Raw genomic sequence first — 24500 nt, forward strand, 5'->3', positions numbered from 1 at the left:
CGCGGGTATTTATTTCCGAGTAACTCACGGGAGCGGACGGTAACGGGTTTAATTTGGGACGGGGGCTGTCTAGCAATATCGCTCTTGACTCCCGAGCGACCAGGCATATGTACATGTGTAAATGAAATAGCGCGATGCTGTGTTTAGCTTGTTTGTTGCTGTGTGTGTATGTGTGCACACGCGCGTAATTTTTTTTTTTGGGGGGGGGGGGGGGGGGGGTTGTCTGTGTGTGTGTGTGCTTGGTGCTGTGTGTGAGTGTGTTTATACAGACAGCTTGTTATAGGCTGTCTGGACTCTGTATAGCTGGGTGGTTTTCGGTTTTGTTCTCCCCCCGCTCTTATGCGGGATCGGGCGCGGCGGGTAGAAAACGGGGTGGGTCGGGCAGCGGGACAACAAATGCTTAATATAGGCGGGAGCGGTCAGGTTCGGGCTAAAACCCTGGCGGGTGCGGGCGGGAACGGGATTCAAAATTTTGTTCCGCGCAGATCTCTACATCATGGCCTTCCAATCATCCCCATCCACTGAATTGGCTCGATCACTGTCTCTCTACTCCACCTATAGCACACTGGTGGTGTTGTGGAGAGACCCCACCTCATGATTGTGAAGCGCTTTAAGTGTATGGTCAAACACAATAAATGTGCTATTTAAATACACATTACATTACAATAAGTAAAGCATAATAGAAAAACTTTTGCTAATCTGAGGAGAGAAATGTTATTTGCATATTATAACTGACAATTAGGACTGTCTGTCAGGTTCTCTGTCTGATCACCTGGGTTTGTTTGTGTTTTGCACTTGTTTACATGTATTTCAGCACGTGTGGTGTTTTGATCGCTCTCTCATTGCATACTTGCTTTGACACGTCTCCACCCATCTTCCCACTCATCCCTATTATTCAATTAAACCAATTTCACTCACCTGTCTTCCCGTAATTTTCCCTCTATTTATATCGCTCTCCTCGTGTTGTCATTTGTCAGATCGTTGTCGTTATGTTGTGGTCAGCGTGCACTGTTCACTAGTCCTGTCCAGTCAGTTCCTGTTGTCTCGAGCCCGTCTTCTGGTTGGTTATTCCTTTTGTTTGTTTCTTTGTTTTGACCCCTCTCTGTCGTCTGCAGGACCTGGTTCTGTTTTGTTTATTCGCCGTGGTTGGCCGATTGTCTCCGATCCCCGGCATCAATATTCCCTCCCGTCACCTGTTCCACTCTTCTTCTCCCTCTCGGCTCTGCCGCCCGCCGGATCCAGTATACCGCTGTATCGCCCCCTGCCGGGTGAACTTGAAATTACACCCTGAGAGACATTTTTTCCCTTCCACGGAGCGGTTTCTGTTGACAGTTTTTTGAGCTCCTTTTTCTGAGCAACCTTGAAGTTTGTTTTCGTTTCATTTTGTTAATTTTATTTACCTGAGTCCCTTTAAAGATCCCAGTAAATATTCTATCCTCTTAGGAGCAGTTTTTGTTGATTTTTTTTATTTTTTTTAATTTTTGATTAGAATTTTTCTCCCTGTGCTTAAGCCCAATTGGGTCATTTTTTTGTCACTAATAAATTCTGAAAGAGACCTGCACTTGTGTCCGTTCTGTTCCCTGACAGAACGATCTGACCACTATGGACACAGCAGGTCCAGATCCTGTCAGAGCAGCGGTTGCCCAGCAGGGGGTGCTTTTGGGCCAACATGAGACCAGACTCAGCAACACCAGCAGAGAGGTGGAAGTGCTTTCCAATCAGGTGGCTGAACTTACCAATCGCTTGCAGGAACTCCAGTATGAAACTACACGGCAAGGTTTTCGCCATGAGCCTGAACCACGTTGTAATAATCCACCACCATATGATGGGGACCCTAACTCATGTCGGGCCTTCTTGGCACAATGTTCGGTGGTATTTGCCCTTCAACCACGCATGTATGATGCTGAAGAGACTAAGGTGGCCTTTGTGTTGACCCTCCTTATTGGTAAGGCCCGTGAATGGGGAACATCCGTTTGGGAAACAAGAGCCCCCTGTTGCGCCTCTTTTAATGATCTCCGACTGGAGATGATGAGACTATTTGACCGGTCTGCCAGAGGACAGGAGGCTGCGGATCAGCTCGCTCGCCTCCATCAGAGTGGGCGATCGGTCACGGAGTATGCCATCTTGTTCAAAACCCTAGCAGCATCCTGTGACTGGAATGAGGGGGCATGTCGATCCATTTTCCGTGCAGGCCTTGAGGAGGACATTCAGGATGAGCTCGCCACTCACGAACTGCCACACAACTTTGACGATCTTATTAATCTGGCTCTACGCATCGAGGTTCGCCTCAATCGCCGACACCAACGTAAGCTGACCCGCTCCTCTGGCAGGGTGGAGGGCACCCTTTCATCTTCCACATTTCCTGCTGCACCTGACCCTGAACCCATGCAAGTGGGTCGTTTGCGATTAACACCCCAAGAGAAACAACTACGTCTGGCCCGGGGTTTGTGCCTTTATTGTGGCAAACCAGGACACTTTGCCGCTGTCTGCCCAGCAAAAGCCAAAGCCCACCAGTGAAACGGGGGATCCTGGTGGGCGCTATTCCCCTTCATTCCCCCTCCTCCCGTACTCTGCTACCCGCACTGATTCAGTATAGAGGTTCTACCAATGCCTGCTCTGCTCTCCTCGACTCGGGAGCAGAGGGAAACTTCATGGACAGCTCTGTGGCCAGCCAGTGGGGTATTCCAGCCATTCCTCTCCCTGATCCCATCCCTGCCCGTTCCCTTGATGGTACCCTGATTGCTACTATCTACCATGCTACTCCCTCCGTAAGTCTTGTTATATCTGGAAATCACCATGAGGTTACCACACTGTACCTTCTTGACTCTCCCAGTGCTCCCATAATTTTGGGACATCCCTGGTTGGTGCAGCATGGCCCTCATGTGGATTGGTCTGGAAATTCAGTTTTGTCCTGGAGTCAGTCTTGTCTTGAGTCTTGTCTTGGTCCTGCCCCGTTTCCTGTTTCTGTGTGTCCTGTTTTGCAGGTGAATGCAGCGGATCTGACAGGGGTTCCGGCGGAGTACCGCGATCTGAGTCTGGTGTTCAGCAAGTCCCGGGCCACATCCTTGCCTCCTCACCGACCCTATGACTGTGCCATAGAACTCCTCCCAGGCACTTCTCCGCCTAAGGGTCACTTGTATTCCCTTTCTAGTCCTGAAACAGAGGCCATGGACAAATATATAGATGAATCCCTTAAAGCTGGCCTCATCCGCCCTTCCTCGTCTCCTGCAGGCGCTGGGTTCTTCTTCGTTAAGAAGAAGGACGGCTCCCTTCGTCCATGTATTGATTATCGAGGGCTTAATGACATCACTATTAAGAATAGGTATCCCTTACCTCTCATGTCTTCAGCCTTTGAACTCTTGCAGGGAGCCCAGGTCTTCACTAAACTTGACCTCCGGAATGCCTACCACCTTATCCGTATTCGAGAGGGGGATGAGTGGAAGACCGCCTTTAACACCCCTACGGGACACTTTGAATATCGGGTCCTTCCGTTTGGTCTGACAAATGCCCCGGCTGTCTTCCAGGCCCTGGTTAATGACGTGCTGAGAGACATGGTAAATCAATTTTTCTTTGTGTACCTTGATGATATCCTGATATTTTCTCCCTCCATGCAGGTACACACTCAGCATGTTCGTCAGGTGCTGCAACGATTACTGGAGAATCAATTGTTTGTTAAGGCGGAGAAGTGCGTCTTCCATGCTAAGTCAGTTTCATTCTTGGGGTTTGTGATTTCGGCGGGTGAGATCAAAGCAGACCCCTCTAAGGTAAGAGCTGTCGCCGAGTGGCCAACTCCAGACTCTCGTAAGGCACTGCAGCGGTTCCTGGGATTTGCCAACTTTTATCGGCGATTCATCCGGAACTTCAGCCAGATTGCTGCACCCTTAACAGTGCTCACCTCTCCTAAGGTACCGTTCATTTGGGGTAGCAAGGCACAGGAGGCCTTTGATAATTTAAAGTCCCGTTTTATCTCAGCTCCTGTCTTGTCTATTCCAGATCCGAAACGACAGTTTATTGTTGAGGTGGATGCTTCTGATGTCGGAGTAGGCGCAGTTCTGTCACAACGTTCTCAACGGGATGAGAAGGTGCATCCCTGCGCCTTCTTCTCCCACCGCCTGAGCCCCACAGAACGGAATTATGACATTGGTAATCGGGAGTTGTTGGCAGTCAGACTGGCCCTGGGTGAGTGGCGTCACTGGTTAGAGGGTGCAGTGCAACCTTTTGTGGTCTGGACAGACCACAAGAATTTAGAATATATTAGCACTGCCAAAAGGCTGAGTTCTAGACAGGCCCGCTGGTCCCTTTATTTTAGTCGATTCAACTTTACACTCTCGTACAGGCCAGGGTCAAAGAACACCAAGCCCGATTCTCTCTCTCGCATGTTCGGTGCCCCGGAGAGGGAGGTTTCAACAGACACCATCCTGCCCAGGGGCGTGGTGGTGGCTTCCCTCTCTTGGGACATCGAGAGAGAGGTTCTGGGTGCTGTACGAGAGTGTCAGATACCTAGAGGGACTCCAGCGGGCAAACTATTTGTTCCCCAGTCACTGCGCTCCAAAGTTATCCAGTGGGGTCACTCATCCAGGCTGGCCTGTCACCCAGGAGTCAGGAGATCTCTGGCTACTATCCGTCAGAGATTTTGGTGGCCCTCCATGGCCAAGGATGTCAGGCGGTTTGTGTTTGCCTGCCCTATTTGTGCCCAAAACAAGAGTGCCAATTCCCCTCCTGTTGGTCTGCTCCGCCCCTTACCCATCCCTTCCCGTCCCTGGTCACACTTAGCCCTTGACTTTGTCACTGGCCTACCTGAATCGAAGGGCAACACCGTCATTCTCACGGTGGTGGACCGCTTCTCTAAAGCGGCTCATTTCATTCCTCTCCCCAAACTCCCCTCTGCCAAGGAGACTGCTCAGGTGGTGGTTGATCACGTGTTCCGGATTCATGGTCTTCCGGTAGATGTGGTCTCCGATAGGGGCCCCCAATTCGTCTCCAGGTTTTGGAAGGAATTTTGCCGACAGATCGGGGCCTCTACGAGTCTGTCTTCAGGATTCCATCCCCAGACCAACGGGCAGTCTGAGCGGGCAAACCAGGATTTGGAACGTACTCTCCGCTGTCTGACATCCAATAATCCTAGCTCCTGGTGCCAACAACTATCCTGGGTCGAGTATGCCCATAATACTCTACCAGTTTCTGCTACGGGTATGTCGCCATTTCAATGCTGTCTTGGCTATCAACCTCCTCTGTTCCCCTCACAGGAACCCGAAGCTGCGGTCCCGTCTGCCTTGGCTTTTGTTCAACGGTGTCGTCGCACCTGGAGGAAAGCTAAGGAAGCCTTGGCCCAGGCTAGGGGACGGACCAAAGCAGCGGCTGATCGTCATCGGACTCCAGCTCCCCACTATGTTTGTGGTCAACGGGTATGGCTTTCCACCAAGGACCTGCCTCTCAGGGTAGCCTCACGCAAGCTGGCACCCAGGTTCATTGGGCCATACCGGATCACTAAAGTGCTGAGTCCTGTGGCTGTTCAGCTCAAGCTACCTCATACGCTTGGTCGGGTACACCCAGTTTTTCATGTCTCTAGGGTTAAACCTGTGTTTTCCTCCCCCCTTGTTCCCTCTATTCCTCCCCCTCCCCCTCCCCGTCTAGTGGATGGTTCTCCAGTTTACACTGTCAGGAGGTTACTGGAGGTCAGACGAAGGGGTAGGGGCTTTCAATACCTGGTGGACTGGGAGGGCTATGGACCAGAGGAGAGGAGTTGGGTCCCAGCCCGGGATATTCTGGACCGGACGCTGATTGCGGACTTCCGTCGGAGACGAGGTGAGCCCCCCCAGGGTACGCCCGGTGGCGACCATGGAGGGGGGGGTACTGTCAGGTTCTCTGTCTGATCACCTGGGTTTGTTTGTGTTTTGCACTTGTTTACATGTATTTCAGCACGTGTGGTGTTTTGATCGCTCTCTCATTGCATACTTGCTTTGACACGTCTCCACCCATCTTCCCACTCATCCCTATTATTCAATTAAACCAATTTCACTCACCTGTCTTCCCGTAATTTTCCCTCTATTTATATCGCTCTCCTCGTGTTGTCATTTGTCAGATCGTTGTCGTTATGTTGTGGTCAGCGTGCACTGTTCACTAGTCCTGTCCAGTCAGTTCCTGTTGTCTCGAGCCCGTCTTCTGGTTGGTTATTCCTTTTGTTTGTTTCTTTGTTTTGACCCCTCTCTGTCGTCTGCAGGACCTGGTTCTGTTTTGTTTATTCGCCGTGGTTGGCCGATTGTCTCCGATCCCCGGCATCAATATTCCCTCCCGTCACCTGTTCCACTCTTCTTCTCCCTCTCGGCTCTGCCGCCCGCCGGATCCAGTATACCGCTGTATCGCCCCCTGCCGGGTGAACTTGAAATTACACCCTGAGAGACATTTTTTTCCCTTCCACGGAGCGGTTTCTGTTGACAGTTTTTTGAGCTCCTTTTTCTGAGCAACCTTGAAGTTTGTTTTCGTTTCATTTTGTTAATTTTATTTACCTGAGTCCCTTTAAAGATCCCAGTAAATATTCTATCCTCTTAGGAGCAGTTTTTGTTGATTTTTTTTATTTTTTTTAATTTTTGATTAGAATTTTTCTCCCTGTGCTTAAGCCCAATTGGGTCATTTTTTTGTCACTAATAAATTCTGAAAGAGACCTGCACTTGTGTCCGTTCTGTTCCCTGACACTGTCACAATAATAACTTTTTGTTGTGCGATAAAGTGATATTAGGGCTGCACGATATTGGAAAAAAATTGACATTGCGATATTTTTTTTCCCTTATATATATATATATATATATATATATATATATATATATATATATATATATATACTTAAGATATACTTTTGCACATATTACATACAGTATCACTGTTTTATCTGCTGCACCACTGACTAAAATTCTTCCACAAAGAAGTGAAGGGAAGCTATGCTAAGGTTAACTAGCTTAGAATATACCTTGCTGTCGGCAAATGACAGTAATTTAAACGTACCATAAAACTCCTATAAGTGCATACAATTTGACAACTACACAAGCATCGTTTTAACCTTTATAAACGAACGTTAACGTTACTCTGTCAACAGTCTATTGTCTCAATTACAGCACTAACAGAGCTAACTTACGTAAACAGAGAGCAACAGATAGCAAACGTCAATAATGCAGCATAATGGAATAATATACCGATCAAACTCCGCTCTAAATACGATACAAGTTTATAAACTGCCTCTGGAACCCGGTTCAGATACAAAAATTTAATTAACAAAAATAGTAATGCAGTAAAGTAATTTTCGCTCTGCCAAGCCTTCTCTGTTGCTGTGTGGAGCAGCAGACTGCGTCAGTCACATTTAAACCTGGCCCCACCCCGCCCCCCGACTCCTGAACGTCTGACTAACTCACTCACTCACTCACTCACTCACTCGGGCATGCACTGCGGTCTTAAGAGGAAACGCAGCTTTTTGAAGTTTTTTTTGTTCCTGAATACAAATAATTTTTTAAGTATTTGTTCGAAATAAATATTCGTAAAAACACGCTATTCGTGCTAATCCGAACACCGTATTCGGCTCCACCCATATATATATATATATAATTATTTATTTTTTTCCTTTGCATCGCATCTCCAGCGATGTGACTATTGCGGATGCGCACATCACGATTTCGATGCTGAAACGATTTATCGTGCAGCCCTAAGTGATATTACTGTCATTTTATTCCCCATGTTTAATGACTATACAAGAGCATATAAATAGGTGTAAACACATTTAAGAGACACAACCGACATAAGTGTCCTTGTAAAACTACATCAAAAAGAACCTATTATCCCCCGTTTTACCCCTTTTAAGATATAAAATGCATCTCTGGTGTCCCTAGAGTGTGTGTTTTAGTTTAAGCTAAAAGTAGCACACAGATAATGTTCTCCAACTCTCTGAAACTGAACCTTTTAGCTTTGATCCTAATCGTGGTGTTTTGGTGACTGTCGCTTTAAATGCAAATGAGATTGTGCTCTTTTTCAGAAGAGGGCGGAGCTACAATTGCCTGTGTCAGCATGGTGGCAGATGTAAAACAGCACTAGCTGAGATGTCAGTGTTCATCAGGTCTGCATGTTGTCGTTGGTCAGTCTGTGCTTCATGCTTCTGTCAGTCTATGGAGACTCCTGTCATCTAAAACTCCACATCTATAATCCTCTTAGTCTATGCTGACATTATCTTCAGCAGCTCAAACACTCTAATAGCTAATGGACAGACGGCTGCTTCTCACTCAGGGCTCTGTTTATGCTAATGAGGGCGAGATGGGCACTAGTGGGCGGGGCTTTCCCCCTCTGATGACACGTACAAAGAGAGAATGTCAATCAAAGTGTTTCATATATCAAGTCTGATTATAACAAACACAGTTAATTCATGTGCATCATTAGAGGCTGGAGAAATTCACACACTGCTGACACACAACTGGGGTTAAACCCCACATTAAAGTGATTTTTGATGTTGTATCTTCGTCTGAGACTGACAGAGAGTTTGTGATGTTTATAAAGGATGATCCATCTAGACACTTACGCCATTCGGGTCCAGAGACGGGCTAACAGTGACAGGAGAAATCATTTATAATCCCACCCCGTCTATACAGTAATGGATGGAGGAGAAGCCAAACAACATCCAGCAGAAGACAACCAAGCTACACAATGAGGACAGCAGCAAAGCTAGCGGCCATCTAAACACAGGGCGAAACTCAGAACAACAAAAACAGCAGGAGGAAGACAGGAGACTCGTCTTTAGCACCGCACACACTGGATCTGTAGCACATTAAACCATTCATTTCTCTGCACACTGAGATTGTTTAAATCATTTAGAGCACAGACTTTCTGCAAAGTGTTTTAAGGTTGCCTGATCAAGACTCTGTGCAGGAAAAATTAGGGAGTAAATGCTTGTTAATTAAAAAAAGAAAGAAAAAGAAAGAAAAAAGTGAGACACTACGGGATTAATATATATATATATATATATATATATATATATATATATATATATATTTATATATGGGGCGATGCAGTGGCGCAGTAGGTAGTGCTGTCGCCTCACAGCAAGAAGGTCGCTGGTTCGAACTTCGGCTCAGTTGGCATTTCTGTGTGGAGTTTGCATGTTCTCCCTGCTTTCGCGTGAGTTTCTTCCGGGTGCTCCGGTTTCCCCCACAGTCTAAAGACATGCGGTACAGGTGAATTGGGTAGGCTAAATTGTCTATGAGTGTATGAGTGTGTGTGTGGATGTTTCCCAGAGATGGGTTGCAGCTGGAAGGGCATCCACTGCGTAAAAACTTGCTGGATAAGTTGGCGGTTCATTCCGCTGTGGCGACCCCGGATTAATAAAGGGACTAAGCCGACAAGAAAATGAATTAATGAATGTATGTATATATATATATCCCCATGTGATGTTTAACGAAGCAAGGGTATTTTCTTAGCATTTCCTATAATTATTTTGGATAGAGTAAAAGCAGTTTGTATATTTAAAAAAAAAAAAACATTTCAAAGGTCAATATTATTAACCCTGTTAAGATTTGTTTTTACTTGCCCTCACTTGCCTAATTAATCTAGTTAAGTCTCTAAATTGCACTTAAGTGAAATTACAAAAGATAAAATTAGTTATTAGAAAATAGTTATTAAAACTATGGCTAAAATGTGTTGGAAAAAAATCTCGTCTCTGTTAAGCAACGTTCTGAAAATATGCTTCATCTGCATCTGTAGGTTTTAATAGCACATGCAGAAGTGAAACGTTACACTTTTATTCCCATCTATATTCTGATTATGCAGACCAAATGTTACAGTTCACCTCTATATCTTAATTAAAATGTGCCAAACTTTAGTTTACTCCCATTTATATTCTAAATTAAGTTAATTCGTATACATCATTCACACAGATATTCATTTATTCATCCTTTTTAAACCGCTATTCCGGGGCCGGGTCGTGGGGGCAGCAGTCTTAAGAGAGAACCCCAGACTTCCCTCTCCCCAGACACTACCTCCAGCTCCTCCGGGGGGATCCCGAGGCATTCCCAGGCCAGCCGAGAGACATAGTCACTCCAGCGTGTCTGGGGTCTTCCCCGAGGCCTCCTCCCGGTGGGAAATGCCTGGAACACCTCCCTAGGTAGGCATCCAGGAGGCATCCGAAACAGATGCCCGAGACACCTCAGCGGACTTCTCTGGATGTGGAGGAGCAGCAGCTCTACTCCAAGCTCCTCCCGGGTGTCAGAGCTCCTCACCCTATCCATAAGAGTGCACCCTGCCACCCTGCGAAGGAAACTCATTTCGGCTGCTTGTATCCGAGATCTTGTCCTTTCAGTCATGATCCAAAGCTCATGACCACAGGTGAGAGTAGGAACGTAGATTGACCGATAAATGGAGAGCTTTGCCTTTCGGCTCAGCTCCTTTACCATAACAGACCAGTACAGACCGCATTACTGCTGCGCTGATCCGCCTGTCAATCTCACGATCCATCCTTCCCTCACTCTTGAACAAAACCCCAAGACACTTGAACTCTTCCACCAGGACTTTCCTCCAACCTGGAGATAGCAAACCACCTTTTCCGGTGGAACTATTTGTTTTCTTACTATTGGTGGACTATTTTGAATTATTGAGCAACCAATAAAACTTGAGGAAAAATTAAAAATTTAATTCACTTTAATATGTCAACAAAATAGAACAAGAATTTTGAACCTGACTTTATCAAGTGTTCAGAAATACAAACATTTAGAAAATGTATGCAAAGTCATTTAGATCTAAATATTTATTGTCATTATTTTAATATATGATCATTTGCATGTTTACAGCTTTTCAGAACACATTTTGTTTTGCATTAGATGCAACAACTTCTATCTTGCCCCTATTCATCAGTAGTGTCTCGTCTTAATCCTAAAAATAAAAATTGATGCAGATGTTGTCCAATTTGAAGTCAAATCAAATAAATATATATATATATATATATATATATATATATATATATATATATATATATATATATATATATATATATATATATATATATATATAATAAATCTGAGATCAGATCCAGTCAGCAGTGCAAAAGACAAATCAACAATGGCCACAGGTGTGTTACAAAAACAGTTCACACACACTTCATGCATGACAATAAAAGCACAAACAACATCGTGCAAAGCAAAGACTTGATGAAATGCTTCGGTTAGAACATCTAATATGAAAATTATGCGTGTTTAATAAATCAAAAGGAAATAAAACATGATGAGAAAAGGCATGCAAAGACATGCATCTGGCTGGATAAACTCACTGCTTCATAAATGCACACATTTGTGACTTTTATTGTGAGCCCATAAATTCTCATATATAGTTTAAACATCGATATCACTCGCAATAGTCACGTCACATAAAATGCAACATCAAATCTGTATTATATTTAAACATTTTACATGTGATTTTGAGGCCTGTGACTGTCTAATGATTTTAAAACATTTGTAACTTTAATAACCATTAATTAATATTTCATTACTGTGCCTTAATACTGTTAGACTCAGAAAATGATAAAACAGTTTATTGAAATTTTTTTGATGGCATGTATCCATGCTTGTAGATTGTTTATTATATTTTATGTAGATTCACTCCTCTACTGAATCATCCCAATCAATCGTAAATGATCAATTGTTTCCAAAACAGGTGAAATTGTATTCATAAATTGCAATAATATATTATATAAAATAATAACACATTTAAAATAATAATAATAATAATAATAATAATAATAAATATAAATGACAGAACAAAATAATGCAACTTTAGATTTTCCAATATTGTGCAGTTCAAATAAACATGCAAAAAAACAACATGCTGGTAAACTTGGGTTGTATAAATGTTGAAATTTAGTAAAACCGGAAGCAGAATGAGTAAAAAACAAACAGAGCTGGGTGGAATATTCGGATTTAAATCAGTAACGGATTACAATTCATGTCAAAATGTGTAGTCAGTAATTTAATCTCTTAGAGTACACATTAATGGTAATGTAATCTGATTACATTTATATTACTTTTACTGACTACAGATTACATGACAATTTTTTTGGTCAGTAACAATCTCTTACAAATTTATGGTAATGTAATCCGGCTACTTTTGGATTACATTTAGATTACTTTTGAACTATAATCAATTAGCGATACATGACAATTTTTGGTCAGTATTATAAACCCTTAGATTACACATTCATAGTGATGTAATCTGACTACTTTTGGATTACTTTTAGATTACTATTGAACTGTACCCAGTTACTGATTACATGACAACAATTTTGGGTTAGTAGTTTAATCTCTTAAATATTACGCATTCGCAGTAATGTAATCTGGCTCCTTTTGGATTAAATTTAGATTACTTTTAAACTGTAATCAGTTACCAATTACACAACAACTATTTTTGGGTCAGTAATATAATCTCTTAGATTAAGCATTCATGGTGATGTAATCTGACTACTAATAAATTACACTCAGATTACTTTTGTGCTTGACTGACAGAAATTAAAAAAAATCATCACTGTTTATCATTAACAAGAGCCTCAACAGCTTCTGTTTTAAGTGCAATGATGGACAGTTAATACTTCACAATAGTACACCTCACTGTTTTTTTTTTCTTCAATAAAACATGTTTACTACACATTAAGGACATTTAAAAATCAGCAACATTACAAAAAAAAAAAAAACACGAAAAATTACTGCAACACAAAATCTAAATTTCTGTAAGAGAATATGTGCCAGATTCAACCCACTGACTAAAAATCTAAAAGAGAAGTATGTAGGTATACAAGCAGCGGGTTTATTATGAATAAAAAAATAAATAAAAATAAAAAAACAGAAAAAAAAATTGTAAACAACAAATGCCATTGTGTAAATAATATGTAATCCATAAAAAGTAACTAATTACAAGTATTCTAAAAAGTAGTTTACTCTGATTACAAGTATTTGACTTTTGGACTCTATTTACATTGTGTAATCTGGATTACATGATCATGCTCTGAAAATAAATGCATGTGATGAAATGGAGCCCTGCGGCAGCCACACATTCATGATGCTGGCCGATGGAGTCACAGGACTTACCTGAGCGTCATTCTGCTACCATTAGAACAGCACACAACAGCCGGGCCACAGCGAGCCCAGAACACTGCAGCACTTTACTAGCACTCGCCTGCCGAGTCATAAAAGGCTTTTGGACTTTTGGAATAGGAAGACTGATGGTTTTAAAGGAATAGCTCACCCAAAAAACAAAAAATTCTGTCATTAAAGTTGACATGAAACAGAAGCTACTGTAAGAGTTAAGATTGGTAAATGATTGGAGTATTGTAAATTGGGAATTGCTAAAAAAAACTGATTGACTGATCAAAGGACAAATAGCCCCACCCCATAGAGGACAAAGCCCCCATAAAGAATAGATAGCACCTATAGCAGATAGCAGACTGATAAAGGAGAGCTAGCCCCGCCCTATGGAGAACTGAAAGCCCCACCCTATAAAGGACAGATAGGTCCGCCTGATAAAGGACTGATAAAGGAGAGCTAGCCCCGCCCTATAGAGGACTGAAAGCCCCACCCTATAAAGGACAGATAGGTCCGCCTGATAAAGGACTGATAAAGGAGAGCTAGCCCCGCCCTATGGAGAACTGAAAGCCCCACCCTATAAAGGACAGATAGGTCCGCCTGATAAAGGACTGATAAAGGAGAGCTAGCCCCGCCCTATAGAGGACTGAAAGCCCCGCCCTATAAAGGACAGATAGGTCCGCCTGATAAAGGAGAGTTAGCCCCACCCTATGGAGGACTGAAAGCCCTGCCCTATAAAGGACAGATAGGTCCGCCTGATAAAGGAGAGCTAGCCCCGCCCTATGGAGGACTGAAAGCCCCGCCCTATAAAGGACAGATAGGTCCGCCTGATAAAGAAGAGCTAGCCCCGCCCTATGGAGGACTGAAAGCCCCACCCTATAAAGGACAGATAGGTCCGCCTGATAAAGGAGAGCTAGCCCCGCCCTATGGAGGACTGAAAGCCCCGCCCTATAAAGGACAGATAGGTCCGCCCGATAAAGGAGAGCTAGCCCTGCCCTATGGAGGACCGAAAGTCCCGCCCTATAAAGGACAGATAGGTCCGCCCGATAAAGGAGAGCTAGCCCTGCCCTATGGAGGACCGAAAGTCCCGCCCTATAAAGGACAGATAGGTCCGCCTGATAAAGGACTGATAAAGGAGAGCTAGCCCCGCCCTATGGAGGACTGAAAGTCCCGCCCTATAAAGGACAGATAGGTCCACCTGATAAATTACTGATAAGGGAGAGATGGCCCCTCCCTATAGAGGACTGAAAACCACGCCCTATAAAAGGACAGATAGCTCTGCCCTATAGAGGACTGAAAGCCCTGCCCACAGCGGACAGAGAGCCCCGCCCTATAGGAATTCCATGCGATCAGAAGAGCAGAGAAGTTATTTCAAGTGGGAGGGAAGGTTAAAGTATTTGATGAAAGATTACGAGGGCAAATTAAATTTACAAAAAATGAAGTGCACAGATCATTTATATCAAGAACTGCTTTGTAAAATTTGCAGCTCTTATTTTCATATTTCATGGCAACTTTAATTATGCACAGTGATGTAATTTCACACCCATCAAAGAGCATACATGAAGATATTTTGGGTGAAATGCGAGAGCTCTCTGGCCGTACACAGACAATAGAAATGCTCAAAGCCTAGAAAGGGACCATCAGGATATTAAAAAACAAATCAAGTGTCATCACCATTTATCAGTGGTTCAATTATACTTTTACAAAGCTACAAAAATGTTTGTACACAAAATGATTTTTGAACTGCGGGTACATTTAAAGCATTTTACATCCATTTTTCTTAATTTGACACAAATGTATAATTTACAGTAAACTGATGCGTCTCCATCTGCTGTTAAGAACTAGCATGAAGCACCATTATGCAATTTGAAAATCCTGAATTGATGCAGAATCGATTTCTTAAACTATTTGTCACCACAGCACTAATCAGAGAGCGCTTGCCTGCCATCAAAAAGATCCTAATTTCAGTTCTAAAACTGAATGTTGGTCTTACAGGTTTGGAACAAGGCGAGTAACAATATAAGAAGTTTCATTTTTGGGTGAACTGTCCCCTTTAACTCTAAAGTGACGCATGCAGTTAGTCTACATGTACATACATGCACACACAAAGATCAACATCCATCATGAGAAAACCACATCATATGCAGATGATCCAGAGGTGAATAGACTCCATAAACCTCTAACACACTACTCTCTCCCTACGGCACAAGTCCACTGGCAAACACATTACAGACTCTGATTTATAATGAACATATGAGTGAAAATTTATGAGCAAAAACCTCAAAAGGGTTATTAATACTCGTAAACCTGTTTAACACGATCTAGTTTGACTTATAGTTTAGAATTTATGTAGAGGTTAGGGCTACACGACACTGAAATAAATATGTGATAGTGTTGTTGAGTATTGCAATGTGGATATTTCTTCCGACATAACATTTCTCTAGAAAAATGCTATTTTTATTAGCTATGTTTTTATATCATTAATTTATTTAATGCTATTAAAATAAACGGGTAAATGTATATCCTTCAGAACTAAATGAATTCTAATTCAGACAAAATAAAACTGTGTCAAGGTGCATACATTTAGGGTGCTTTCACACCTGCCTTATTTAGTTCGATTGAATCGCACTAGAGTTCGTTTCCCCTTTTGGTGCGGTTGGTTTGGGCAGGTGAGAATGCAGCAATCGTACTCGAGTGCGCACCAAAAGCGGACCAAAGAAGCGTACCGAGACCTGCTTGGAGAGGAGGTCTTGGTACGCTTTCAAACGAACCCTGGAGCGGTTCATTTGTGGTGAGAATATGATCCGTACTAAAACAGGTCCAACCGCAAAAAGTACTGCGCCTTTTGGACCAAATCAGCTGCCGTAGGCCGATGCGCTGTGCATTATGGGATATGGAGGAAAATATTTGTAGACATGCTTTACCAACAAAGAGAGAGAGAGAGGGGAAAACATTACCTGATGGATCGTTGGTAATATTTCCGCAAGATGACCAAGTTACAGTTTAGCTAAATTAATTCACGCCTCCTCCTGAAGTGACGAGCGATGCATTAAACACTGTTTTCCAGCCGCGGCCGCGCTTCATTTTCGTAATGTATAGTTTGTCTAAAGCTGGGATACAATCAGCCAGCGCAGTCGTCCCTCCAGAGTAAAAGGTTTTGTTTACCTGCGGGAGTTCACTGGCATCTTCCCGCACGTGAATTCTGACCAATCAATAAGCAGTTTAGGAAATATGTTCAACAACATCTGGCCAATGAGAGATGTGGATTTTGTCAGATGACTGCATTTTGGTTCGTGTCAACTGGTTCGGACCAAAGCCAGCAGTGTGGTGTGAAAACGACCCAAAGACGGCAGAAGATGCAACAATGTATCATTTATTGCGCTTGGTCCAGACCAAATGAAGCGAACTACAGATGTGAAAGCACCCTCAGTCTTTAAAACGCTATGAATGAGTGAAAACCTGCGCAGGCATTCTGACTCTGATTGGCTGTTGACATTTTCCCGCTATTAGTGTTTATTTTCAGCTCTGGGTTCACCTGTGAGCCGCTCCAGCCAATAGCAGAACAGCAACTACTGAGGAGGCAGGGATAAAGATATCAAGGCCCCATCTGAATGTTCAAATTGAGAAAACCAATGCATAAATCTAACTTATCACATATGTCTGCGATACATGAAGCATATAAATTGCATATACCATTATCATGATAACAGGTGACACAGTAGTGCAATGGGTAGCACTTTCACCTCACAGCAAGAAGATCCCTGGTTAGAGTCCCAGCTGGGTCAGTGCAGTTTCTGTGTGGAGTTTGCATGTTCTCCCCATGTTGGTGTGGGTTTCCTTCGGGTGCTCTGGTTCCCCCACAGTCCAAACATGCGGTATAGGTGAATTGGATAAGTTAAATTGGCCGCAGTGTATGTGTGGGTGTGAATGCAAGAGTGTATGGGTGTTTTACATTGTAAAAAGATACATTGTTGCATTTTCTTTGGTTCAGACCAAAGCCAGCAGTGTGGTGTGAAAATGACGCAGTTGAAACGAACCAAAATGCAGTCATCTGATAAAATCCACATCTCTCATTGGCCAGATGTTGTTGAATATATTTCCTAAACTGCTTATTGATTGGTCAGAATTCATGTGCGGGAAAATGCCAATAAACTCCCGCAAGTAAACAAAACCGGCAGACACATTGTGGTTTTTACTATAGAGGGACGACTGCGCTGACTGATTGTATCCCTGCTCTAGACAAACTATAGATTATGAGAATGAAGTGCAGCCGCGGCGGTATTAAAACAAAGTTTTAATGCATCGCTCGTCAATTCAGGAGTTCGTGAATTAATTTAGCTAAACTGCGACATGCTCATCTTGCGGAAATATTACCAACGATCCATCAGGTAATGTTTTTACCTCTCTCTCTCTCTCTCTCTGTTGGTAAAGCGCTGTCAACAAATATTTTCCTCCATATCCCATAATGCACAGCGCATCGGCCTACGGCAGATGGATTAATCCAAAAGGCGCAGTACTTTTTGCGGTTGGACCTGTTTTAGTACGGATCATATTCTCACCACAATTTGAACCGCTCCAGGGTTTGTTTGAAAGCGTACCAAGACCACCTCTTCAAGCAGGTCTCGGTGCGCTTATTTGGTCCGCTTTTGGTGCGCACTCGAGTACGATTGCTGCATTCTCACCTGCCCAAACGAACCGATCCAAAAGGGAAAACGAACTCTAGTGCCATTCAATCCAACTAAATAACGCAGGTGTGAAAGTACCCCAAGTATAAGTGTGGAAGTAAAAATTTAAGCCGTCTACTGACCCACTGACTGCCTGGACCCGCTGTCTCGACCGCTGTGTGTGAATGTGTGTGTGGTCACGTGATGTGCATTTTCAGGGGTAGTGAGGAAGGAGGGCTGATCAGTAATGCAAAACGCCACTGTGGATGCGGATCGCTGTCGTTATAACATGCCATTTAAAAACTAAGAACTATTAGTGTAAACAGGGCCTGAGTGTGTACTTTTCACGAGCGGATTTGCAACGGGGGCAGGGCGGAGGATCACGATGCCGGTGTTGTCTATCAGCCCAACCCTAATATGTTCATAGCAGAGCTTGCAAACTGTGTTTTTTTTTCACTAGAAATCCAAAATACTTCCACACCGGCATTGAAAGAGGAGAGGGTTTAAGTTCTGTCGACAGATCTCCTGCGTCTGCAGTTCAACAAGCACTTCAACAACCTTTTTCCCGCTTAGCAAGCCAAGCTGACGTGACATCGGGGGATTCGATAATCGAAATTGACCATAAATTTCGATCGATTTCGATGTGACACCCTTATTTGTCACACTGGACAGGATTAAACTGTTATACAAATTACATTTAATTCAGATTTCAAAGGCTGCACAAAATATGGTTTCAGCATCAATTTCACAACGTGATCATTTGCAATAGCACATAGCAAGATTTTGCAATGCAGAGTCTAAATTATAATACATACATTGCATGTGTTTAAGGCCTGTGTAGCACTGGTAACTTTAATAATGATTAATTTAATGAACTTTTATTCAACTACTGTACCTGAATACTGTTAATGCAGAAAACACGGTTTCAATTGTATGTTTTCTTTAGTGCATTTATTAGGGATGTAACGGTATCAGAATTTCACGGTACGGTAATACCTCGGTATGAATGTCACGGTACGGTATTTATTGAATCATTTACAGGAAAAAAAAAACTTTTGAAAATACTCCAAAAAAGTGCCAAAAGTGTCAATGACATACAAATTAGCCATCTATCTGTAAGCTTTGAAACAGGAACTTCAATTTTAATAACAAAAAATTATTAAACCATGTAAAAAAATAAAGTTTCAATTTAGTATTGTTGAAAACTCATCACATTTAACATTTAATCACTCACTTAGATAGAGATGGGTTTAAAGGAAAATTATCATATAACTATAATCTGGTAAAAGCTGGTATCTCTGGGTATTTACAATGTCCCCTGCAACAGAAAAAACCCTCTCATTTGGGACTGAGGATTCTGGGACAGAGATATGACTTGGCCCATGTTGACAGCAGTGGGTAACGTTGTGCATTGTCTTTCCCCCACTTGAGAAGACAAACCATGAGTGAGATAGAGGTCTCTTTGCGGTACAAGTCAATGTCTGCATCAATCTGAACAGTGTGCTGTGTTTCTGCAGTCCCCATGACTGTTATTAGTCGTATTCCCCAACTTGCAGGCACGTGCACACATAGGGCTCAACCTGTGCAGTGCACATGCCCTTTTTAGTCTTGGATAGAAAATGCCCTTCCAAAACGATCAAAAGTGCCCCCGCGACGCGACACAACCTCCGTCCAGTCCAGCCCTTCAGTAGGCGCGCGACAACACCTCTCTTGAGTATGCGCGCTCAACCCCCCCTCGGCGCTTTACAACACGCGCGCCACAACACAGCTGATCAGAACACGCGCGGCGACAACACCCGCTTTAGGTTCGATCATTTCCATCTTTTTTTCATCTCCGCTACTAGCAGCACACTCCATTTCCGCATTACTGGATCTGTAGCGACAACAGACCGCAAAGGATTATGGCCACGCCGGGGCTGATGGGAAATGAAGTTTCAGCTACCTCCCGTTCGCTTCATTCGCCTGAGCAAATTTTCTGAGAAGACCTATAGTTTTACCGAGTCATGCGACTTCGGTAATATCGAAAAAATTTAATATTGCGGTATGACGGTATTTACAATACCGTTACATCCCTAACATTTATCTATGGTTTATTTGTTTATTAGATTCTATGCAGATGCACATCCCTACAGAATCATCCCAATTGATCTAAAATGATAAATTCTTTCAAAATAGCGACATTCAAGTTATCTATATATGCAGTCATAGTCATCAAAATTGGAGAAAAAAAAAAAAAAAAAAAAATTCGCAGAATAACTAAACACTGCAACGCTTAATTTTTCCAATATTGTGCAGACCTAGTGTAAATGCGTTCGTTATTAATTTGTAGCAATAGAGCGCCAAACAAAGGTCACCAAAGCCCAATAAATCATGTATGCAAACCCATATTTATTTATGATATACATCATAAACACACAGACTTGATAAACTATGCACTGAAGATGAGTAGTTTACAGGTATTGATTCAACTTTACGGGACTTTAGGTCATAGTTGAAGACAAATTTGTTCAGTTTAGCATTTGAAGCACTCTTAAACGCTTGCTGTGGATTGTTTTTAATTTAATGTTTGTACTTGGTCATTGGTTGTCCGTGTCATTTGAACATTTTACATTACTATGTTATGTGAAGCACTTTGGGCAATTCAACTTGCAGTTAAATGCACTATATAAATAAAATGAATGTGGATTCTCCTGCGCCAGTGGACACGTACCGTCAGGCTACACGTAAATGGATGGACAGAAAAGTGATATAATGGAGATGTACTTACGATATTGAACCTGTAGATGCTCTTGACTGCCTTTTGCTCTTCAGAGCTCGCAGTTTGTCACCTTGTGTGAGTCCAGCACAGTCCTCTTCTTCTTCTTCAGTGTGCTGAACAATTAAAACACATTCACATTAACAAATACAAGAGTATAGACATGCAAAAAATATATTATTTAGTGTGCTGAACAAGCAAAACTGGTAAACAAGTAGGTTAGTTTTTTTTATTATTCATATACAGTGCTCAGCATACGAGTAAACTCCTCACAAATCTTTTAAAATACATATTTTCTATTGAATGCTATTCAATATTATTGGTATTTAATTAATATATGTGTGGCCAATTCAATTCAATAGATGCATAAGCAAACACCCAACTGCTTTGATTGGCTTACAGTTTTGCATATTAACAAGGTTAAACTGGCAGTGCAGAAGTGGGTGTGGATCTTTTGTGGAGGCGGAGCTTATCCACTATTACATCATAGAATTGAACATTGCAGAACTTATAGTTTGGTCTGATGGCCTTCAATATAAGATCATTTTAGAGTAACCACAGAGATTTGATTTCTGAAACTCACATGAATTTTACAGCTCTTATATGTCAAAAGAACAAGGGAATCTGGGTTTCTGAGTTCATGACCCCTTTAAATAAAGCTTAATGCTGTTATGGACACAGTGTTAGTGTAGATACTCACATTCTGACTGGCTGTTTTCCTCTGTGATGTGCTCTTGTTGGTTCCATTAATAGAGATATCTTCCACCCCAGACAGGATTCCAGCCACTGCCGTTTTAGCGGAGCCGTTTTCCTGCTCATTGATCTTCTGCCGATACAGTTCACCCTCTGCCCACAGACTGGACTGCATTCTGCCACATTAAGAGACGCGATTCATTTAATTAATTAGGATTACTGAAAGTTAAAACACTGCTTAAAGAGGAACTGCTATGCAAAAAAAAAAAAAGTTGTGCATATATCAGCAGTGTGTGAATATAACCAGCTTCAATTAATTGTGTTTGTTATAATCAGACTTGCTGAATGAAACTCTTTGATTGACATTCTCCCTTTGTAGGTGTCATCAGAGGGGGAAACCCCCGCCCACAAGTGCCCATCTCTCCCTCATTAGCATAAACAGCAGCCCTGAGTGAGAAGCAGCCGTCTGTCCATTAGCCATTAGAGTGTTTGAGCTGCTGAAGATAATGTCAGCATAGACTAAAAAGATTATAGATGGAGTTTTAGATGAAGCTCAGTGACAGAAGTCTCCATAGACTAACAGAAGCATGAAGCACATACTAAGAACACGCAGACCTGACTCAAACTGATAACGCTTGGGCTGTTTTTGAATCTGCTGCTGAAGAGAGCACAATCTCATTTAAATTTAAAGTGACTGTCACCAAAATGAGGATGAAAGCCTAAGAGGGTCAGTTTCAGAGAGGTAGAAAACATTATTTGTGTGCTATTTTCAGCTCAAACTGAAACACACACACTCTAAAATACAGCAGAGACTTACTTTACATCTTAATAAGGGCATGTTAGGTCTAAAATAGGTGTTTAAAACTCACTCACTCATCAACAAAGTTCTGTTGGGGTCCAATGACTGATCCGGGTCTGCAGATCCTGATCCACGCGATGGCTTCAGCTGCCGTCAGTCTGAAGTGTTTCATCAGGTAACAGCCAATCAGTGTTCCCGTTCGGCCCAGGCCAGCTGAAACACACAGGCCCATTATAGGCGCGTGAGCAGAGCGTGAGCAGCGCGTATGTCGAGCAGTAGCAGCACGCAGGCGTTTGCCTTTCACACCAGCTGCGTCTGCAGCGCGCAGCTCTTCGGCAGCTGCTGCAGAGATCAACCTATCTTTGTCTATTCTATCTAGTTACCCATGTCTCTCTATATACAAATACATTTTTTAGACTTTTCATCTGCACCAAGGCCCCTCCTATGCTGTGTCTTTAACCTGCAAATGTTTATTTTTACAAATTTTATAGATCAAATAGTACTGTATGCTTCTCAAGCTAACTTATATGAGAAGTGTCTACAGTCAGAAGACAATCGCCTGTGATATCGTGTCATTTGTTTTTTGATTATCAGGTAGCTGTAGACCTAGTTATAATCATATTTATACAATATAGTTATAATGATATTTATACATGATCAAAGTAGTGTTACTTTCTCCGCTTCAGTGATGTCCAGCGGCAGAATAACAGCTCGTTAATTCGTGCTCGTGCAGATGATGAGACGGACAAAAGTAATTAATGCATGCCATTCTTTTACTTATTTTCGTGTTGTCAGATTCACAGTGCAAACAGGAATAATTCGAGTGAACATAAAACAAAGCCGATTAAAACTTTCTTGCTCTGCTCAGCTGCACAGAACACAGTGAGCTCACATAATCCAGCATGCGTGTCGAACTACACTACCCACAATACACTGCGCTATGAACTACAAATCCCGTAAATATTCTATTTCCCCTCTCCTGCAACACTAGTGTGAAACTTAAGCAAAACTGATACTAAAATTGTTTTACATTTGGTTTTGTAGTTCGGGCCTAAATAAATGTTTGTTGCCGTTTTAAGTTCATTTGAATGACTATATATAAACCATTTGACATTATTAACGCATTTATTGGGTAAAATTGCTACTTTTTACTGTCATTCAATGTGTTTTGGTCATTATCAATGCACTGTCACTTTAATTGAGCGTGAGCAGCGCGTCAAAAATAGACCCAGCGCCGAAACTATTGCTGCACTGCTGCTTCGGAGACGCTCACGCCTTGCTCTAACGCGCTGCTGCTGCGTGCGGTATGAAAACTCTAATCTGTTAACATGGACGCCGAAAACACACGCGCTGCTCACGCTCTGCTCACGCGCCGCTGACGCTTGCGGTGTGAAACAGGCGTAACCCACAGCGCATGCAATGCTTGTAGCTGTGCATTTATACTTCTGCGCGCTGTCTCTGTCGGTCTGCATTAACACATCCGAAACGCTAGTTGGCAGTGAGGTGTACATGTTCCTCTGTGTCGAGTTTCTTCACCTGTGTTTTGTTCTTTCTGAACGCTTTATGAATGTACAAGTGGCTCAAACTCGCTCATTTTGAGGTAGGTAGTTGCGGACGTGCAACAACTTTAACTATGAGGTAAACACAAAAAAAAAAAAAAAAAAAAAAAAAACTTTCCATCAGGAGCTCCTTCATGGGACTCCACACTTGTAAACAATCGCTCCATCGGGCTCGCGCGGCTCTCGGTCCCACCCTGACTCGTCAGCGATACCAAGCCGACCAATCACAGAGCTTGCGCTACGCATCGTTGCGACGTGTAGTTACATTTTTTTGATAGGTGCACATCAGCGACGCCAACAGCATAGGGCTATGCATCAACGCGTAGGCTGCGCCGTAGCATACGTGCGCGCTTGATGCAGAAGTGTAAATCAGCCTTTAAGCCTAGTTCACACTACATGAGTTTAAACATCAGCAGATTGCTGTGCTGTTCACAATACGTGACTTAATTTTGTGTCTTTAAAAGGTCCCATGAAGTGCTTAGAAATGTGCATTTTTATTCGATGTTTGACGTGATCAACCGAAACGTGAAGATATGGCGGGACAATATAGCTCCACCCGTTTAAGAAACCGCCAATAGTGTTGTTTTAATCACAGCTCTGCCTGTGAGAATTGTTGAGCTCAAACGCATCGAATAATAGGCATCTTGAAGGGGGCGGGGCATGTCAGACACTAGAGAGCATTTGATTGGTCAAGATGAGAATCTAAAGTATGAGGTGACGCAAGTAAAAACGTTGATCCATTAAGGCAGAAGTGACAAACTACAGGCATTACATGTTTATATCAGTTTTAAATCTTCTAAATGTAAATTGTCATTGTTTTGGTGTACACTAACTTATATATCCTAAAAACTTACAATACTGATACTAACATCTAAAAAAAACCTTTATTTAAATTTCATGGGACCTTTAAAATCGCTGTGGTGTTCACACTAAGTGACA

At 42.6% G+C, this 24500-nt stretch overlaps 1 protein-coding gene across 31 annotated transcripts in view; it reads right to left on the reverse strand.

Annotated features, from left to right (window-relative positions):
* The window catches only part of cdc14b (cell division cycle 14B), a 45055-nt gene that overhangs the window by 10962 nt on the left and 9593 nt on the right, over positions 1 to 24500 (reverse strand). For 10 of the 31 annotated variants that reach the window (XM_005166672.6, XM_005166670.6, XM_021478208.3 and 7 more), the window contains 3 exon segments: positions 22077 to 22215; positions 21211 to 21379; positions 20523 to 20626 (listed from right to left, as the gene is read on the reverse strand). In XM_005166672.6, the coding sequence (XP_005166729.1) occupies positions 20523 to 20626; positions 21211 to 21379; positions 22077 to 22215 (412 nt within the window). 31 annotated transcript variants of the gene reach the window in all.

The sequence above is a fragment of the Danio rerio genome, chromosome 8 (genome assembly GCF_049306965.1).
Source record: "Danio rerio strain Tuebingen ecotype United States chromosome 8, GRCz12tu, whole genome shotgun sequence".
In the NCBI taxonomy this organism is placed as follows: domain Eukaryota; kingdom Metazoa; phylum Chordata; class Actinopteri; order Cypriniformes; family Danionidae; genus Danio; species Danio rerio.